Source organism: Stenella coeruleoalba, assembly GCF_951394435.1.
Source record: "Stenella coeruleoalba genome assembly, chromosome: 1".
NCBI classification, from domain to species: Eukaryota; Metazoa; Chordata; class Mammalia; order Artiodactyla; family Delphinidae; genus Stenella; species Stenella coeruleoalba.
The window spans coordinates 35,497,196-35,515,323 of NC_137169.1; the positions used below are offsets into that span (position 1 = coordinate 35,497,196).

The following is an 18,128-nucleotide window of genomic DNA, read 5'->3' on the forward strand; positions in this document are numbered from 1 at the left end:
CCGCTCCGCGTCATGTGGGATCTTCCCGGACCAGGGCACGAACCCGTGTCCCCTGCATCGGCAGGCGGACTCTCAACCACTGCGCCACCAGGGAAGCCCCTGTGTGCTGCTTTTTTATGGCTGTGCAGGGAGGCCAGGTACCCTCCTGCAGCCAGAAAAATTCTCTGCATTCATCTGTTAGTGTTCTTATGTTTTTATTCTGGTCTTTTTCTTTCTTTCTTTCAACGTTTTTCATTTGTAACTATATCATAAGCATTTTTCCATGTCATTAAATTTTTTCATAAACAGCATCTTAATTGGCTGCATAACATCATTTGATGTTTATTTGAACATTTATTTGCGCATTTGGTTTAAGTTTTTTTCTTTTTTAAAAACTTTTAATTTTGAAATAATTTCAGACTTACAAATAAGTTGCAAAAATATTACAAGAACTCCCATATATCCTTCAGCTAGTCTATGGTGGTGTCTATCAGGTTTCTGCATTGTAAAATTACTCTTTTCCTCTCTGTAATTAATAAGTATCTTGTGGGGAGATGCTTTAAGATGATATAATATTCCATTTCTCAAAATATTACTTATTAATTTTAGCATCCTTTGATGTTTCATAGCTGAATTATTACTAAAATGATTGCTAAATAGTGATTTTCTAATTACATTATTCTACACTCATTCCACTGTAAGGGAGAGCTTTTTCCTCTCCTCACTTATTAAATTCTTATTTAATGGGTCATAATCTGTTATTATCAGTCTAAATTGCCCCAGACCTGGCCATTAGGAGTCCCTCAAGCTGACTGCATTTTCCTTTTCACATGGCACTCTTTGAGCACCTTCCTACTTTCAGGCTTATCTTGATAGTGCCTTCTCTGCCTCAGCCCTGGAATCAGCCATTCTTCCAGGGACCCCTGGTTCCTATTACATAGTGGAGAATAGTATTTAAAAACCAAGATCGAGGTGCTAGGTGTGCTCATTGCTTCTGGGATATGATTGCTGCCAGGCCCTTTCAGTGGACAGAGCTAGGGCTTACAAGCATGTACATACACAAAAGCACACATATACTGTCCACATCTATAGTTATTTTTATATTTTTGTATGTGTATATATTGAAAACCATCAGTTCACGCTGATACCTTCAATTCCAATACAACCCAAAAGGTTTATTCTAGTTTTTCTTTTTCTACATTTTCAACTCCCTTCTCCATCACTGAGAAATCTGGCTCCTGTTAGCCTCAGTATATTTACTTATTTGGTCAGTCCCTTATCACCTCCTGCCATACCCCCAGACTTATCATGATGGCCTGATGCTCCTCCCCCTCTTAACTCCAGATATATGTGCCTACCTTGCTTGGCCCCTAAAGCCTAATGGCTTTTGAATTAAGTTATTCAGAAAGGAAGAGAGGGAGAGAGCTCATTCCTTTTAAGATTTATTTTTATTTTTTATTTATTTTATTTATTTTTGGTTGCGTCCGGTCTTAGTTGTGCACGTGAGATCCTTGTTGAGGCACGTGGGATCTTTCGTCATGGTGTGCAGGCTTCTCTGTAGTCGTGGTGTGCGTGTTTTCTCTCTCTAGTTGTGGCATACGGGCTCCAGGGTACGTGGGCTCTGTAGTTTGCGGCATGCAGGCTCTAGTTGAGGCACGTGAGCTCAGTAGGTACGGTGTGCGGGCTTAGTTGCCCCGCGGCATGTGGGATTTTAGTTCCCTGACCAGGGATTGAACCCGCATCCCCTGCATTGTAAGGCGGATTCTTTACCACTGCACCACCAGGGAAGCTCCCTCATTCCTTTTTATGGCTGCATAATCCTCTATTTTGTGAATACACCATAGTTTATTCAATCCTTACTGAAGGGTTTTTTTCTCTTATATTACAAATAGTGCTGCAATAAGTAGCCATGTGCATAAGTCTTTTTGTATTTTTGTCAGTGTATCTTTGGGATAGTTTCTTAGAAGTGAGATCATTGGATTAAAGGGTAGAAGCATGTATGGTTTTGTTAGATACTGCCAAATCCCTCCTACCACCAGCAATGTATGGGCGTTCTCCCCACAGCCCCCCACTAGAATGTGTTGTCAAGCTTTTGTCCTGGCAGTGAGTTTGAAATTGCATCTCTTTCCGAATATCGAGATGTTATACTCCTCCTTGTCTTGGAGGTTTTGGCTTATTTTAAGCTCTTACTTGCTTCTTTGTATGTCACCCACTTCTGGAGATCAGCTTCCTGTTTAGGCTGTTTGTTCTACTTCTTTATTTGAAAATCTTTTTCCTTAATGGAAAAGTCAGAAATAAAATAGGTGATTAGTTCGCCATTCTCACTGTCATGTCTGTTGAACAAATGGGTAAATTCGTTGACTGACTGACGGTCGTGTGTCTGCCAGAGCCTTAGGTTGAAGTCACAGTATGGCTGTGGCAGTTCAGATGTCACATCTGCATTCAGGACAGAAGGAGGGGGGAAGGGCTGGGAGCAGCCACTTCAGTCCCCTTTTAAAAGGGAAGAAAAATCTTTCCAAGAACCACCTGCTTTTTGTAGGCAGGCTGTTTATACCTTAAATTTCTCGTTTTTGTCAGAGGATTGGACAGAGTACATGTCCTTTGTGCTACTGGAAATGCAAGTCTCCAATTTCTATTTCACTTTGAAAACTTTGTACATTTATTACTTGCATGAGTACAAATATTAAAGTTAAATATACAAATACATCGTGAAAAATACCCTCTCCAAACCCACTTTTCAGACGTAATTACTGTCAACAGCTTGGTGTGTATTCTTTTATCTGTGTACTTCCTTCTTAACCTTAATTTTAAATATTACTGTCGGGGGCTTCCCTGGTGGCACAGTGGTTGAGAGTCCACCTGCCGATGCAGGGGACGCGGGTTCGTGCCCCGGTCCGGGAAGATCCCACATGGCGCGGAGCAGCTGGGCCCGTGAGCCATGGCCGCTGAGCCTGCACGTCCGGAGCCTGTGCTCTGCAACAGGAGAGGCCACAACAGTGAGAGGCCCGCGTACCGAAAAAAAAAAAAAAATTACTGTCTTCCTTGTTTGTTACCACCAGTATGGGGCTGTACATACATTCATATATGTACTATTCTACAAGATTTTTTTTTCACTTAGTGGTATACTCTAGCTATTTTTCTATGTCAGGACATGCCTGTGTGTCTCATTCTGTTAACTGTTACATCATATTCTATACTTTTTATTTTCCTGCCTTCATCAATCCATTGTAGGGTTTCCCTGGTGGCGCAGTGGTTGAGAGTCCGCCTGCCAATGCAGGGGACATGTATTCGAGCCCTGGTCTGGGAGGATCCCACATGCCACGGAGCAAATAAGCCTGTGCACCACAACTACTGAGCCTGAGCTCTAGAGCCCATGAGCCACAACTACTGAAGCCTGCATGGCACAACTACTGAAGCCCGTGCGCCACAACTACTGAAGCCTGTGCGCCTAGAGCCCATGCTTCACAGCAAGAGAAGCCACCGCAGTGAGAAGCCCACGCACCGCAACGAAAAGTAGCCTCTGCTCGCTGCAACTAGAGAAAGCCCTCGCGCAACAACGAAGACCCAATGCAGCCAAAACAAAAATGAAAATCCATTGTCCACCTTCTTTCCTCTGTGTGCTGGTGGCTGACCTCTACAAACTGTACCATCTGGGCTTCCTTGCCTTCTGGCTTCCAGTTGGGATCAGCTGATGAGAGACACTGATGGGTATCAGAGGACCAGTGGTGAGAGAAGTCAGAGTATTTATTGTCCCCTACCGTCCCTTGCCATGGACGTAGTAGCAGATGTGTTCCTCTGTGGCCACTGCTCCTGTTGGCTGGCCTCTCTTCTCCAGCCAGCTCTTGCTGGGTTCCAGTATCTCCCTTCTTTCTCTTTGCCTTTTCAGCTCCAAGGTAGAAGTAGCTTCCTATTGTTGCTAGTTCCTGGATGTGTCACTGCCCCTGGGTAGTTCCTCTAACCCTACAAAAAAATCTTGTCATTAATTCCTTTGGTTAACTCCTTTTCATGTGCTGTCTACTTCCTGCCAAGACCTCAGTGATAGCAATGATATAAATATCATTGTGTACATTTACCATAATGTATTTGTCTGGTTCCCTATCGATGGACATTTGAGTTGTTTCTAGTATTTTGCTCTTATAACCAGTGTTGCTAATAAACATCCATGTATTGATACTTTTAAAATAGTTACTCTTGGAAAAAAGCCACAGAAATAGAAATGTGGAGTCAAGGTGTGTGAATGTTGTAAATTTCAACAGATACAGGTTTCCCCTGCTATCTGAAAGTAGAACATTCCTATGAAACCTTTCGGAAGCCAAAATGGTAGAAAGTGAAGAAGCGAATACCATTAATTTATACGGAAAACTTTCTGAGTGTTCTCAGATCCAAAGAATAACTACCAAATCATGCCAAATAACAGTTAAAACCTAAAATAACACTAACGTATATTAAAAGCAGGAATGACATGATAAATACATAGCCTGTATAAAATAGAAATAATGTATTTATGGTGTAGTTTCCCTCACCAGAGTCAAGAAGACAGCAAGCACACTGGAAGGCTAAGAGGTGGTGGTGATGGTGTGTTAGGCTGAATCATTGGACGTTGGGTTGGTGGGAAGTATAGGAGACTAGGGTGTAGGAAAGAGGGGAAGAGGGTCATTTCTCAACATCTCATCATTGTCTGAATCCATCAGACCAGGCAGGTCACTTATGTCTACACCTTCTATGGCTGTCTGCCTTGATGTCAAAGGTTGAGGTTCATTGTCTGCTGTGGCTGATGTGACAGGCTTGAATAGGACAGTATGCTTGATTTGCTTAGCCTCACACATTTTTCTATCATACAATTCTTTATAGACACTCAAAACATCCTGCAAACCTGCCCTAAACTTGTGTGTCCTTTCAAAATTAAAGTCATACTTTTCTGCAATCATTGCAGCACTGTCGTTCATAGTGACAATCTCATGTAAGTGCTTTATATTTAGTTTCTGGTTGACTTCACTCATGGGCTATTTGCTACTGAGTTCAGTTTCAACCTATATCTTTTACTCTTGCAGTTGCATCAGCTCTTGGTGTGTCAGTTCTTGGTCATGGGATGCTAAAACCTCTTCAACATCTTTATCAGCTTCCACAAACCCAGCCTCCTTAGCCATAGTCACTGTCGCCATATTTATTGTTGATTTGAAGCCTTTAAGATTGCTCATTACTTCAGGACACAGTCTCTTCCAAATGCCAATTCCCACCAAGACTTTTAGCCTAATGAAAGCATCTCCAGATTTAGCAGTAGCCAATTTTATTTATTTGTTTTATTTTTATTTATTTATTTATTGAATGAAAGATTCTTTATATTCTATAGTGCTCTGCAATTTTCAAAAGTGTCACACACATGATTTCATATAATCCCATAATAACCTTTTTTTCCCCCTACCCCTGTATTGCCCCTCACGCCTTCCCTTTCCCCACTAGTAACCACTTGTTTGTTCTCTATATCTGTGAGTCTAGCAATTGCAAATTTTATGTTTTAATTTTTCCAGATCTCTCATAATGCTCTGGAGTTTCCCTCTCTGTCAGTGGCATTTATAATAAAATGCATCACATTTTTGCATACAGTAAGCCTTAATTGTGGCTATTAGGCCTTGGCCACGCAGTTGCAGCAACAATGTCATACTTGGCGGTAAGAACACAACACAAATGTTGCTGCTATACCTGGTAATGCCAGGTGGATGAGCAGCACAATTATTGACAACCGCAAGACACCTCTTATGGAGGTTATTTTCTCTACAGTGTTTTCCAGCAGAAGGGCTAATGTATCCACTCATGTACTCAGAAAAAAATCACTTGGGTATTCCAACCACTTGGATGTGAACGAAACATAATAGGAAGTGTATTCTTATCAGTGCCTTTAAGTGCCCTCGGATTTTCTGAAGGGTACATTAGTTGAGGCCTTAGGACAGCATCACCAGTGGTGTCAATAGTAGGCATTAGGATAAACCTCCCCTTTGATGCCTTGTGTCCCTTAGCCTGCTTTTCTTCTCTTGAAAGGTCTTGCTCAGCAATTTTTTCCAATAAATTACAGCTTTGCCATAGTTAAACACTTGCTTGTGTAAACAGCCACCTTCTGGGAACTTTTCAGCAGCTCCAGTATCAGCCAGAGCACTCTGTCCAGTAACTTTTAAGCTATGAAGCTGCCCTCGCCTCAAAAACCAATGAAACCACCCATGACTACCTTTATTTCTTATTTCTTTTTTTTTTTTAACATCTTTATTGGAGTATAATTGCTTTACAATGTTGTGTTAGTTTCTGCTGTATAACAAAGTGAATCAGCTATACATATATATATGTCCCCATATCTCCTCCCTCTTGCATCTCCCTCCCACCCTCCCTATCCCACCCTTCTTGGTGGCATGACTACCTTTAAATTTGACTCTCGTAACACTTTCATTACCATTGTCCAGTGTTTGCTTGCTTTTTTTATTTTTTTGGCCACGCTGTGCAGCTTGTGGGATTTCGGTTCCCTAACCAAGGATTGAACCTGGGCCCTCAGCAGTGAGAGCATGGAGTCCTAACCACTGGACCACCAGAGAATTCCCCATCCAGTGCTTTCCGTTTCAGCTTTTTGAAAAGACTGATTTCTCCTTAAGTATAAGATAACTTAATGCAACACTGTGCTTTGTACACCCATCAATCCACTCAAGCAGTAGACTTTCCAATTTATCCATTACTGGATGCCAGTTAAGAGAGACCCCTTTCCTACGAGCAGAACCAATAGTAACTTCGGCAGCTTTCAATATTCTTTCCCTCTGAGTGTAAATAGTTTGAATGGTGGACACAGGAACGTTCGAAGCAAGCGCATCTTTATTTTGTTCACTACAATCTAAATGCTTAATTACATCCATTTTTATGCTGAGCACAACACCCGTACAAGTTCTCTTAGGCTTTTCTGATACCTTAGGACACATCTTGCTAACAGATGCACAAAATAAATCAAGATAAAGCACAGATGCTCACAGATAGAATTCAAAGCTATCTATGGTGGTTTGATGCAGAAATGCCAAGTGTACTTCCTGGGAAAGGAGGTTGGTGGTGCTACTCTCGCTGCTCTGGGTGCCCGCTGCCTGTATAACCGCTGGATGCAAAACATGCTGAAAGCTATTTTCACCTCTTTTGATAAAAGTGAAAATCTTCTTTGGGTTTGTTTCATTTAGGTCTTTCATAGAAGCGAAGTGGCATAAAGCGAGCTTTCAAAAAGCAGGGGATACCTGTACTTGCAAATTCCTCCTAAAAGAGTCTACCAATTTACATTTCTACAATGCGTTATTTGATTTTTTTAAATCGAAGTATAGTTGATTTATAATTTCTTAGTTTCTGGTACAGCAAAGTGATTCAGATATATATGTATTATATACTGGGTTGGCCAAAAAGTTCGTTTGGGTTTCCTATAACTTTTTGGCCAACCCAATATATGCTTATGTATTCTTTTTCATATTCTTTTCCATTATGGTTTATTAGGATATTGAATACAGTTCCCTGTGCTATACAGTGGGACCTTTTTTTGAAAAATAAATTTATTTATTTTATTTATTTATTTTTCCTGCACTGGGTCTTTGTTGCTGCACGCGGGCTTTCTCTAGCTGTGGTGAGCGGAGACTACTCTTCATTGAGGTATGCGGGCTTCTCGTTGCGGTGGCTTCTCTTGTTGCGGAGCACGGGCTTTAGGCGCACAGGCTTCAGCAGTTGTGGCACACGGGCTCAGTAGTTGTGGCTCATGGGCTCTAGAGCACAGGCTCAGTAGTTGTGGTGGCACACAGGCTTAGTTGCTCCACAGCATGTGAGATCTTCCCGGACCAGGGCTCGAACCCATGTCCCCTGTATTGGCAGGCGGATTCTTAACCACTGCGCCACCAGGGAATCCCTCATTGTTGTTGGTTAAAGAAATTTCTTCATTCTTCTTGGGCATGAACTCTTCAGATTAACATTAGATCTAAGTTTTAAAAAATCATGGGTTTTGACTAAATTTATAGAGAACTGACATTTCAAGAGAACTGACATGTGTCCAATATTGAATCTTCTCACTTGGGAACCTGTTATGTCTGTTTATTTATTTGGATCTTTTATGTCCTTTGGTGAAAATCTTGTTCATTTCTTCCGCAGTTTAGTTTTAGGTATTTTATAGATTTTGTTCCCATCATGAGTGGAATTTTTTCCCCTTACAGTTTTTAATTGGTTATCGCTGGTATAGTTTTTAAGAAGCTGTTGCTTTTTGTAAGTAAATCATATAATCACCTACTTTATTGAATTTTCTATTGGTTCTAATGATTTTTCGGTTGATTCTCTTGGCTTTTCTAGGTGGACAATTATATATCTGCAAGTGCTAACTCTATCACTTCATTTATAATATGTATACATAGGTTATAATATGTATAATATTTCTCATAGATTATTTCATGACTAAGATAGCTGAGTGGGGTTTGGGACGGGTGCTCCTAGAAAGTCTTCTTGGCTGATGCTACATTTAAGGTGAGTATCAGAGAACGTGCAGCAGGTGAAATAGGTGGTGGAGAATGTATTCCAGACAGACCTTGAGGAGAGAAACAACAAGAAATGTTCAGTGACTAGAAAGAAGAGGGGCTAGAGCATAAGATACAAATGAGGTTGGGAGAAGCAGGAGATGGTTGGAGAGTAAATAGGGGTGCAATGAGAAGCTACTAGACTCTAAGGAGCAATTACTTTATTTTAAAGGAATTGAGAATTTAATGAAAGGTCTGTTAGGCAGAATGGTCCCTCAAAGATGTCCACATGTGGGAATTCCCTGGCGGTCCAGTGGTTAGGACTGCGTGCTTCCACTGGTTAGGACTGCGTGCTTCCACTGTAGGGGGCGTGGGTTCGATCCCTGGTCAGGGAGCTAAGATCCTGCATGCTGCACGGCGTGGCCAAAAAAAAAAGAAGAAAAAACAACAACCAAAGACATCCACACGCTAATCCTTAGAATCTGTAAACGTGTTACTTTATATGGCAAAAGGGACTTTGCACGTGAAATTAAGGCTACAGACCTTAAAGTAGGGAGGTTATCCTGGATTATTCAAGTGGGCCCAATCTAATTGCATGAACCTGAAAAGCAAGGAAATTTTTCCGGCTGGAAACAGAATCAAGATGTGGTAGAAGGGGAAGTTGGTGAGATCAGAGTAAGAGGGACTTAACCCACCACTGCTGAAATGTACCACATGGAAAACAGGAGCAAACACTGTCTGATAACCAGCAAGGAGACAGGGACTTGGGCCCTACAGCTGCAAGAAACTGAATTCAGCCTACAGCCTGAAGGAACTTGGAAGTATGTTCATCTCCAGAGTCTCCAGAAAGGAATGCAGCCCTGCTCAGCCCCTGGTTTTGGCCTTGTGACACCTTATGCAGAGGACCCTGCTGAGCCACACTGTAGCTGGAGTTTTGGCCTTCAGAGCTCTGAGATCATAAATTTGAGTGGTTTCAGGCTGCTGAGTTTGTGATAATTTGTTAGAGCAGCAGTAGAATACTAATACAAAGGGGTTTAAGCAGGGAGGGAATGTTAGACTCTGTGTTATTAACAGACTGTTCGTGTGCTGTGTGGAAGATGGCTTTGGGAGAGTGCGAATTTGGAGGCGTGGAAACTGGTGGGAAGACAGTGGTGGCATGGGCTAGGGTAGTGATGGTGGGAAGGGGGTGTGATTTGAGATTTATTTGGGAGGTTAGACTTGCCAGAGTTTGGTCATTGATTGGGTGTCAGGAATGAGCGAGAGGAGGGACACAAGGATGACTGCTGATTTCTGGCTTGGATGCTGACTGATGGTGAAGCTGTTCTTTGAGCCGGGCTTGAGCAGGTTGGAGGATGCCAGGTCATCAACTCAGTGGTAATTCTAGGTGGTTCTTCATTTGGAAATTCTCCTATAAATACTTATTTTAAGGTAGAGTATATCAATAAGATGATTGCTTTATCAGTTAAGACCTAAATTGTTTTTTGGTTTTTTTTTTTTTAGGTCATGTAGGAAATCGTAAATCATGTGAAGATGGGACTCTTGGTATTTGTACGCAATCTGCTGCTAGCCCTCTGCCTTTTTCTGGTACTGGGATTTTTGTATTATTCTGCGTGGAAGCTACATTTATTCCAGTGGGAGGACTCCAGTAAGTATGGTCACTCTAGCCTACCCCCAGAAAGAGCCTGCTGCAGATCAGTTATTGGGTTTTCCTGTGGCTGCTCTCATATTCTTCAGAGATGGGCAGTGATAGTAAACTGAGCATTCCTGGGACTTAGGCTTAGAAACTGCCTACCACTTTTGTTGCTCTAGACTGAGAACTTTGAAGTGTTTTAAAAACTGCATGCCATGGCAAATCCTTTTATGAACTCAAGGAAAACATGCTATTCTTCAATAAAAACCCAAACCATACCAGTACTTCTGGTTCTCGAATGTTACTCTTTTTAAATTATTATACTTTATTGCCACTCCCATTTGCCAGTTACTGCCTTAGGGCTTGCTATTGCAGTTGGTTTTTTAATGACCTTAAAGCATTCATCTTTACCTTTTCCTTGGATTTTGTTTTTATTTTTAAATTTTTTTAATTTAAAAAATTAATTAATTAATTAATTTTTTTGGCTGCGTTGGGTCTTCGTTGCTGCGCACGGGCTTTCTCTAGTTGTGGCGAGCGGGGCTTACTCTTTGTTGCAGTGTGCGGGCTTCTCATTGGGGTGGCTTCTCTTGTTGTGGAGCACGGCTCTAGGTGCGTGGGCTTCAGTAGTTGTGGCTCACAGGCTCAGTAGTTGTGGCTCGCGGGCTCTAGAGCGCAGGCTCAGTAGTTGTGGCGCACGGGCTTAGTTGCTCCGTGGCATGTGGGATCTTCCCGGACCAGGGCTCGAGCCCGTGTCCCCTGAATTGGCAGGTGGATTCTTCACCACTGTGCCACCAGGGAAACCCCAGTTTTTAATTTAATACTGTCTTTGTTTTAGTTTCCCTAAAGAAATTTTGTCTACTTAATCTTTTTAGCTCTTGCTGGTACTGAACTTGTACTTGAATAGAATAATGGCTTTTCCCCTACCCAGTAACTCCTAATCCCTTGCTCCCATTTGTAGTCATTCTCATGTGATACACTGTTTTCTGTAGGGCTTCCTGACCCCCCTCCCCCAACACCGACTTGGTTCTGGTTCACCCAGCGTTGCCTGTGCTGTGGTTTGGGGTTTGCAGTTGAAGAGGTTGCACTGAGCTGCACCAGCCTCTGCACACTGTCTTCTTGGCTGTAGCTTCAGGTGTCACACAGTGACGATGCGTAGCTTTCCTTTTGATTCTTTGGTCTGATGGCTGTCTGAGCTGGGTGCAGGAAATTTTGGGTAGTCTGTTCTGATTCCTAACGCCTCTTCTCTAAAATAGTTTTATTTTTACAAACACCTACTGGATGCCAGTGTGGAATTCACTTGAGAATAGAGTCAGGCTCTAGATAAGAGGTTAAACTGAGTTAGAATGAGTTGGAAGAGGCAACTGGCAATTGGCCTAATACTGTATTGACTCCTTAACGTGGGAACTGTTCCTATGAAGTAGTTCATTATTTTCTCACATGGCCCAAACTACTGAAGCAGTTTCAAGCCAATTTAAAAAGTATAGTGTTATATCTTTCATATATTGTTTATATGTAATGTTTAAGTGCCTCTTAAATGCATAGCTTATAATTATCACTAATTACTTTGTGTTTCCAGGGTTTATTTATATTTTTCTGTTCCAACTTATTTTTAAAATCAAGGAGACGACCCAGAGTAAGGGGTGTTTATATCAGTGCAGTGTAAAATTCTGTAGTTAGAGACATTGTCCATATCTGTAATGGATGGATTCATCTGTATTCATAAAAAAGGTGGAAATATGTACAAGGAAGGGGGGGGGTCTCCTTTTCTGTTAAGAGCTACAGTGGAAGACATAATCAAGGATTAGATAATTTTTTCCTAGAGAAATTGAGAAAAACATTAACTTTATGGAACACCTGTTGTGTGTCAGGTTTTAGACTAGATAATTTACAAATTTAATTTACTTCTTACTATAACCATGTGAAGATGCTATTATTATCCCTGTTTTCCATTTGAGCAAACTGAAGTATTTAGTTTAATTAATTTACCCAAGTTACATAGCTAATTATTAGAACTGGAATTGAGTCCTGATTTTCTTTCTTTAAAACCTATGTTTGTTATTTTACTGAAAAGTATAATAAATACTAAGGATAAGGTTTAATTCTGTATTGTAGTTGGTAAAAACAGAGAAGAGAGAGACTCAGAGAAGAAATAGTAGAGAGTATCAGCATGGAGATGGATAAAGAAAAGGGAAGGAAAATAAGGGGAAGGGAAAGAGAAATAGAAAAAGTCCTCCAGGCGACAAAGGGGTTTATTAGGTTGAAGGTGACAGGTGCTGTTCACGTTCTGTAGGCTTCCGTAGTTTGTTAGTAGTTATCTGCTGTCCTTTGAGTTAGTTGTTAGCTGACTAACCTCTATCTGCACCTTTTTTGTTATTCTGACTCTCAAGTCTTTCAGATATTTGACTTTGAATAGGTTGTTTAGACCTTCTTACTATAGCATATTATTTCTGTGCTGTAATATCAGAGAATAATGTCCAACCCTGATGGCTTACCAAGTCAGGGTTTACCTTTACTTTTACCTTGTTTACCTTTACTCAATAAACAAGGTCAGGCTGAAGGAGCTTCCAAAGCAGATGACTGCTGTGTACTGAAATTTAGGTGTTGGTTTAACAGTATTGATGATGATGCCGATAATAATGAAATGAAAATAATAATTTGTTGAGTGTCTACTATATGTCTGTATTATAACATGGGAGCTTTATATTCATAATCTCATAGTTTATATTGATTATTATTATCCTCTTTTACAGATGTAGAAACTGAGGCTTCAGAGAGGCTCAGTGATCAAGGGTTTGTATGTCTCTCATCTGCAGAGCTTAGAGGGCATTTCCAAGCTTGAAAAATAAATGTCTTTAGCATTATTTTTCCTTAATTTTTATACTATTTATGACTTAACCAAGATTAAGTATTGGAATTCCTTCATGGTGGGGGGGGTGGAAGAAGAGGAGTCTAGAGTCTTTTATTATTAAATTACTCATTCAATAAGCAGTATGTTCATATTATGACCCACAAACTGTTCTGTGTAAACTGGATATAAGATGAACATAGACTTTATGCTTTCAGACTATAACGTGAGAAAGAAATAAAACAACATATTATAATATGTCATGTTCTGAAAGAGAGGTCTGTGTGAAATGCCATGTTAGAGCATGGAATCCCTTCCAACTAGAAAATCTTAAGATTTAATTAATTTCAAGGCATGTTGTAGAAGAATGCAAACTGTTTTGTTTTGAGCAGTTTAGAGCTACACATGGCCAAGGCCTAGTCAGATTGCCAGGACTTGAGTCAAATGCTTAACCTAAAGGCTTCCTGTATGAGATTGGTCTAGTTATCAATGTATTTTAAGAAGTTCTGTAGCTTGAGGTTTCCTGTTCTGCGTGTTTAGGAGCTTGGAAGTTGCTACTGTGACCTAACAAGTGAAACACAAACAGACTGAAAATTCAACTCTTCTTTGCTCTATAAGAGAGGGGAGCACACAGGCAAATCGCTGCCAGCAAGGCTGGAGAGAGAGGTGAATACAGGGCAACCACTAAGAAAAGTTTAAAAAGTATAACCAGTATGCTGAAAAAGGAAAGAAAGTGGAATCGTAAAATGCTCAATTAAAACCACAAAAGGCATAAAAAGAGTAGAAGATAAAAATAGGCACAAAGAATAAGGGCAACAAATAGAAAACAGTAACGTATATGGTACGTATTAATCCAGATGTAATCACTTTGAACATCCGTGGTCTAAATGCACCAATTAAAAGACAGAGATTGGATCAGAAAACAAGACTCAACTGTCTATTGTCTTCAGGAAACCCATTTAAATTATAAAGACACATATAAATTAAAAGTAAATGGAGAAAAATATACTATGGTAACACTAGTCAACAGAAAGTAGGAGTAGCTGTATTAATTTCAGACAAAGCAGGCTTCAAAGCAAGGAAAGTTATCACTGATAAAGAAGGCATTACATAATGATAAAGGGGTCAGTTCTCCAAGAAGACATAAAAATTCTTAATGTGTATATATACCTAACAATAGAGCCTCAAACTATGTGAAGCGAACATTATAAAATTGCAAAGAGAACTAGATGAATCCACTGTCATAGTTGGAGACTACAATACCTCTTTGTCAGAAATGGACAAATCCAGCAGGCAGGAAATCAGTAAGAACCTAATTGAACTCAATAACACCATCAATCAATTGGATATAATTGATACCTATAGACTGCTTCACTTAACAACAACAGAATACACATTTCTTCTCAAGCTCATGCAACATTCAAGATAGACCACATTCTGGGCAATAAAACACATTTTTTTTTCTCTTGAAGTATAGTTGATTTCCAGTGTTGTGTTCGTTTCTGGTGTACAGCAGAATGATTCAGTTTTATGTATATATACACACACACACAGACATATATATTCCATTATAGTTTATTACACGATATTGAATATAGTTCCCTATGCTATACAGTAGGATCTTGTTGTTTATCTGTTTTATATATAGTAGTTTGTACCTGCTAATACCAGACTCCTAATTTATCCCTCCTCCCCTTTTCCCTTTAGTAACTGTAAGTTTGGTTTCTATGTCTGTGAGTCTGTTTCTGTTTTGCCAGTAAGTTCATTTGTATCATATTTAATTTAATTTATTTTATTTTTATTGGCTATAGTTGATTTACAATGTTGTGTTAGTTTCAGGTGTACAGCAAAGTGAATCAGTTATACATATACATATATCCATTCTTTTTTAGATTCTTTTCCCATATAGGTTATTACAGAGTATTGAGTAGAATTCCCTGTGCTATACAGTGGGTCCTTATTAGTTATCTATTTTATATATAGTAGTGTATATATGTTAATCCCAATCTCCTAATTTATTCCCCCCGTTCATCTTTGGTAATCATAAGTTTTTTTTCTACATCTATGAGTCTGTCTCTGTTTTGTCAATAAGTTCATTTGTATCATATTTTGGATTCCACATGTAAGTGATATCATATGATATTTGTCTTTCTCTGTTTGACATACTTCACTTCATATGATAATCTCTATGTCCATCATGTTGCTACAAATGGCAGTATCTCATTCTTTTTCCATAAAACACATCTTAACAAATTTACAAGAATAGAAATTATATTCAGACCACAAAAGAATTAAGCTAGAAATCAATAAAAGAAAGATAACTAGAAAATCTTAAAATGCATGAAGATTAAACATCACACTTCTAAGTAACACATGGGTCAAAGAAGAAATATAGGAGATATTTTTTAACATTTTTAACTAAATGAAAATGAAAACTGATCAAAAATCGTGGGATGCAGCAAAAATAGAGGGAAATTTATAGCATTGAAGGCATATATTAGAAAAGGAGAAAGATCTGAAATCAATAATCTACGTTTCTGCCTTAGGAAACTAGAGAAAGAAGAGCAAATTAAATCCAAAGCACACAGAAGAAAAGAAATAATAAGGATTAGAGCAGAAATCAGTGAAATTGAAACAGTGGAACAATAGAGGAAATCAGTGAAACCCAAAGCAGTTTCTTTGAAAAGGTCAGTAAATCAACAACCTTCTAACTAGGCTAACAAAGAAAAAAAGATGACACAAATTACTAGTATCACAAATGAAAGTGGGATCATCACTACTGATTTAATGGATGTTAAAAGCATTATAAACAAATACTCTGAACAACTCTATGTCCACAAATTTGATAACCTAGACGAGATGGAGCAATTCTTTGAAAGACACAATTTGCCAAAACTTACACAAGAAGAGATTGACAATCCAAATAGGCCTGTATCTATTAAAGAAATTGAATCAATAATGATTACCTTCCAAAACAGAAAGCACCAGGCCCACATGGGTTCACTGGTGAATTCTACCAAATTTTAAGAAAGAAATTAAGCCAATTCTCTGTCATCTCTTTCAGAGGATAAAAGCAGAGGGAATATTTGCTAACTCATTCCATGAGGCCAGCATTACTCTAATACCAAAACTAGACAAAGACATTACAAGAAACAAAAAAATAGAACAAAAAAACTATAGACCAATATCTCTCATGAACATAAATGTAAAATTCCTCAATAAAATATTAGCATATCACATCCAGTAGTCTATAAAAAGAATTATACACCATGGTTGTGGGATTAATTCTAGGTATGCAAAGCTGGTTCAACATTTGAAAATCAATTAGTGTAATACATCACATCAACAAGCTAAGGAAGAAAAATCACATGATCATATCAATAGATGTAGAAAGGGTATTTGATAAAAATCCAATACCAAGTCATGATAAAAATTTTCAGTAAACTAGGATTAGAAGGAAATTTCCTCAGCTTGATAGAGCATATCTACAAAAACCTACAACTAACATCATACTTAATGGTGAGAAAATAGAAGATTTTCCACTATGATCAGGAATGAGGCGATGATGTCCCCTCACACCACTCCTTTTCACCATTGTACTGGAAGTCTTAGCTAGTGCGGTAAAACAAGAAAAGGCAATAAAAGCTATATGGATAGGGAAGGAAGAAATAAAACTGTCTTTGTTCACACATGACATAATTGTCTGTGTAGAAAATCGAAAAGAATTGACAAAAACTCCTGGAACTAGTAAGCAATTATAGGAAGGATGCAGGATACAAGATGAATATGCAAAAGTCAATCACTTTCCTATAAGCCATCAATGAACAAGTGGAATTTGAAATTAAGAATACAGTACCAAAGGGACTTCCCTGGTTGTGCACTGGTTAAGAATCCGCCTGCCAGTGCAGGGAACACGGGTTCGAGCCCTGGTCCAGGAAGATTCCACATGCTGCAGAGCAACTAAGCCCGTGCGCCACAACTACTGAAGCCCGTGCACCCTAGAGCCCGTGTGCCGCAACTACCGAGCCTGTGCTCTAGGGCCCATGTGCCGCAACTACTGAGCCTGTGTGCTGCAACTACTGAAGCCCGTGCGCCTAGAGCCTGTGCTCTGCAACAAGAGAAGCCACCACAATGAGAGAAGCCTGCGCACCACAATAAAGAGTAGCCTCCGCTCGCTGCAGCTAGAGAAAGCCCATGTGCAGCAACGAAGACCCAACGCAGCTAAAAAAAGAAAAACAAAAAAACTATATTAAAAAAAAAACACAGTACCCAAAATAAAATACTTAGGTATAAATCTAATAAAGTATGTGCAAGATCTATATGAGGAAAACTTTATAACTTTGATGAACAATATAAAAAAAGAACTAAATAAATTGAGAGATATTCCATTTTCGTGGGCAGGGAGATTCAATATTGTCAAGATGTCAGTTCTTCCCAACTTGATTTATAGATTCAAGACAATTTCAGTTAAAATCCAAACAGGTTATTTTGTGAATATTAACCGATCCTAGTGTTTATATGAAGAGGCAGAAGACCCAGAATAGCCAACCCAATTTTATACAAAAACAACAAAGAGAACTGGCATTACCTGACTTTAAGACTTACTATAAAGCTACAGTAATCACGATAGTGTGGTATTGGAAAAAGACTAGACAAATAGATCAGTGGAACATTGATACAGAGCCCAGAAATAGACCCCCATATAGTCTACTGATATCTGACAAAGGAGCAAAAGCAAGACAATGGAGAAAAGATAGTCTTTTTAACAAAGTGGTGCTGGAACAACTGGACATCCATATACCGAAAAAAAAAAACAAAAGCAAGAACAAATCTAGGCAGACCTTATACCTTTCACAAAAATTAACTCAAAATGGGTTACAGATCTAAATGTAAAACATAAAACTATAACATTTTTAGAAGATAGAGGAGAAAATCTAGATGACCTTGGATTTGGTGATGACTTTTTAGATACAACACCAAAGGCACAGTTCATGAAAGAAAGCACTAAAAAACTAGACTTCATTAAAATTAAAAGCTTCTGCTCTGTGAAGAGAATGAAAAAATAAGCTACAGCTTGGGAGAAAATATTTGTAAATGACGCATCTGATAAAGGATTGTTACTCAAAATATATGAACTCATAAAACTCAACAATAAGAACACAGGTAACCCAAT

At 39.2% G+C, this 18,128-nt stretch overlaps 1 protein-coding gene across 6 annotated transcripts in view; it reads left to right on the forward strand.

Moving 5' to 3' along the window:
- The window catches only part of ST3GAL3 (ST3 beta-galactoside alpha-2,3-sialyltransferase 3), a 232,937-nt gene that overhangs the window by 16,064 nt on the left and 198,745 nt on the right, over window positions 1-18,128 (forward strand). For 5 of the 6 annotated variants that reach the window (XM_079946031.1, XM_079946034.1, XM_079946035.1 and 2 more), the window contains exon 2: window positions 9,981-10,125. In XM_079946031.1, the coding sequence (XP_079802157.1) occupies window positions 10,011-10,125 (115 nt within the window). In that variant the 5' untranslated portion in view covers window positions 9,981-10,010. Of the gene's footprint in view, window positions 1-9,493; window positions 10,126-18,128 lie in introns of those variants that run through there. The other variant, XM_079946032.1, reaches the window with a different exon arrangement.